Source organism: Pteropus alecto, unplaced genomic scaffold, assembly GCF_000325575.1.
Source record: "Pteropus alecto unplaced genomic scaffold, ASM32557v1 scaffold20, whole genome shotgun sequence".
NCBI classification, from domain to species: Eukaryota; Metazoa; Chordata; class Mammalia; order Chiroptera; family Pteropodidae; genus Pteropus; species Pteropus alecto.
The window spans coordinates 48,143,387-48,146,599 of record NW_006436298.1 but is presented as its reverse complement, the minus strand read 5'-3'; the positions used below and the strand labels follow the sequence as shown (position 1 = coordinate 48,146,599).

Sequence of the window (3,213 nt, the reverse complement as noted above, 5' to 3'; positions counted from 1 at the left end):
CAAAAAAAAAAAAAAAAAAAAAGAAAAAAAAAAAAAAAAAAAAAAAAAAAAAAAATCACATAAAAAAATGTTCAAATTCAGTAACAAAGAAGTGCAAATTAAAACAAGGTATTTTTTTTTTTTTTTGCCTATAAAATTAGAAAATGTTGTATTTCAAGTTAATAATCAGTACTAGCAAGTAAAAAATGCCGTGACATATTGCCTTCCTGGAGAGCAATATGTATTAGTAATTTTTAAAATGTTCCCACTGACATTCATCAAGAAATAATCCTGATAAAACAGAGATGAACATAAAGATTTGTATATAAGAGTGCTCATCACAGTTTTATTGATAAGAATTACAATTAGAAAATGTCAAAACACATTTGTAAAATAAAACATGGGAAATAAATGCAATGACATGCAAGGCAAAGCAGCCAGAAAGAAAAATATTTTGTGACTAGAAAGATGTTCCTGATATATGATAGGCAAAGACAAACAAAAAAAACCACAAAATAGTGTCTGTCCACATGTCACTACTCCAATTTCATTTATTAAAAAAGAAGTACATCTACACAGATATGCACATACAAAACACATAAGAGGAACTGTGGAAAACTGGCAATAAGATTAATAAAGATATTTTTTCCTTATACCATTTTGCATTTTCAAAATTCTCTCTAATGAACATCTATTAGTTACATAATTTAAAAACTAAGCGTGGTTTCAAAGTAAATACTGCTTACCTTAATAAAACCCCAGAGTCCACCAGCAGATGCTTCATCCTGACCTCTACCAATTCTAGGATCTTCTTGTTCCTCTGGAAAAGTAATGGCCGATGTGGTTTCAGTTCCCTGGGCCAGAGATGTCAAACTGGCTTGCTGAGTAATGGGAGTTGGCAAAATACCTAGTCAAAGGTAAAAAAATGTTTAAAATGCATAATTTATTACATAAATTCCTAGAAAAAAGAAGATATAATAGATGAAATGAGTACTTCAAAACGGCTTAAATAATGTAACTACATACTCAGGCATTTCAAGATTGAGTTATGGACACAAAAATTCACCTAAAGCTTTATAAAATGCAAGTTAAACAAAATTCCAAAAAAGAAATTTCTTTCATTTTCATAGGCTTACACCACCTGTCCTAAAAATGGACAAAAAGTACATGTATTAAAAAGTACTTCATATTTGCTCTATTTAGCACTTAGATGTGGACAGCTATAGTTCTATTTTCTTTTACACATAAAAATAATTGATGTGAGAAACCAAGCCCATCAGATAAAACATGTAACAATTAGTACACATACTCTGTATGCCCTATTTTAACTCAAAAAAGGAAATTCACATATACACTAACATGGGTATAATATTTATTACTCTACAAAAAATTTTATTTATAAAAGTAGATTCACAAAGTTGGATAATAAAAATCACAAAGTTGCTTCCTTCCCTAAAATGAGAAACAACAGGCAGAAGATGACATGGATGAAGTTTTGATACTGGTTTCCAATAACCATTCCAGGGAAGTCAAAATAGTAGGTATAGCTGACCTCGAAAAGGAAATGGCCCAATACCACCAACTTATGGCACATATGAGCTTTTATTTGGTTGTGAATTTTTACCCGGCTAAATAAAACTACTCCCTGGATCATTCGGTCCTGATAATTTTTTAAATAAAGCTTTAAAAAACTCTCACACTTCGCCTTGAAGTTTCTCTATAAGTGCACAAAATGTCAGGACAAAATTTTGGAATTTTGTCTGACACTCTATATGCTAATCACATACTACTAAGTTTTACAACATATAAAAATCATATACTGTCACAGCAGCTTTATTTTAATATCTTAAATAGGAAAAACAAAAAGAAGAAACAGGAAACCAAAGAAATGCATTTAAAACATGAATGCAGAGAAACTGGAACCCTCATACACTGCTGGTGGGAGAGCTGCTTTGCAAAGTAGTCTGGCGATTTTTCAGAAGTCAGCAATTCTCTGTCTACATACATACCCAAGACAAATGAAAATACGTCTATATTAAAACCTGTACACAAATGTTCATAAAAGCAGTATTCATAATACCCAACAAGTGAAAACCCAAAAGTTCATCAATTGATGAACTGAATAAACAATATGTGGTCAATCCATACAATGGAATATTATTCAGCCATAAAAAGTAAAGAAGTACTGACACATCCTACAAGGATGAACCTTGAAAATATTACGTTAAGTAAAAGAAACCAGTTACAAAAGACCGCATTTTTGTAAGATTCCATTTATATGAAACGTCCAAAATAGGCAAATTCACAGAGACAGAAAGTAGATTAGTGGTTGCTTAGATCTGTGAGGATTTGGGAGGAAGAAAGAAGTGACTGCTAATAGCTACGGGGTTTCTTTCTGGAGCAATTAAAAGGTTCTAAAATCGATTGTGGTGATGGTTACACAACTCTGTAAATACATTAACAAGTACTGAACTGTACACTTTAAATGGGAGAATTACATGGTATGTAAATTATATCTCAATAAAGCTGTCATTAAAAAAATAAAACATTACCTATAGCCATTTATTTCAAAGTATCAGTAAGAGAGAATTACCTGTTACTGGAGGTGCAGAAAATGATGGCATCAGAGGTGTCTGGGGAGCTCTTCCTGCATGTCCCCTTGTAATGTCGTAAGCTGAACCAACAGAAAATCCAGATGTAGGAGGACCGGAAGAGGGTGCAGATAGAACAGTACTTGGGGCAGAAGTTGAAGTTGGGAAGTGAGGTAAAGGAGGATTACTGAAGGTAGCAACAGTTGGTGGAGAAACAGGAGGTGGTACAGAAGTAAGAAGGGGTGGAGCAGAAGAAACTGGTGAAGGAGGCACAAAAGGCAACGATGCAGAAGGCCTCACAGGAGGAAGAGATTGCTGAGGGGTAGAGTATGCGTGTGGTGGCAAGGATTGCATAGAAGATACATTTGGAGAAGAAAAGGAACTGGTTGCAGCTAGAAAAAAATGGGGAGAAAAAAACCACTAAATTAGAAATGCTTTTCACTTAGTTTTCAAAGTATCGCTTTACTTTCTTCCTGCAAAACTATTAAATATAACAGATCATATCCCAAGAATTATTTTTTAAATGTGTAATTTAGAATATACAACAAACACGATTCAACGCAAATGACTTTTAACTCCCATAAGTAAAAGGAGCAGCTATCTAAAATTATGGTACTGTTCATAAGATCTGTTATTTGTCTGT

At 33.1% G+C, this 3,213-nt stretch overlaps 1 protein-coding gene across 1 annotated transcript in view; it reads right to left on the bottom strand.

The window, feature by feature from the left end:
- PRRC1 (proline rich coiled-coil 1) overlaps window positions 1–3,213 on the bottom strand; it is a 36,483-nt gene that overhangs the window by 28,150 nt on the left and 5,120 nt on the right. Inside the window, exons 3-4 of the mRNA XM_006913340.3 lie at window positions 2,573–2,962; window positions 726–886 (exon numbers count right to left, since the gene is read on the bottom strand). Coding sequence (XP_006913402.1) covers window positions 726–886; window positions 2,573–2,962 — 551 coding nt within the window. The remainder of the gene's footprint in view (window positions 1–725; window positions 887–2,572; window positions 2,963–3,213) is intronic.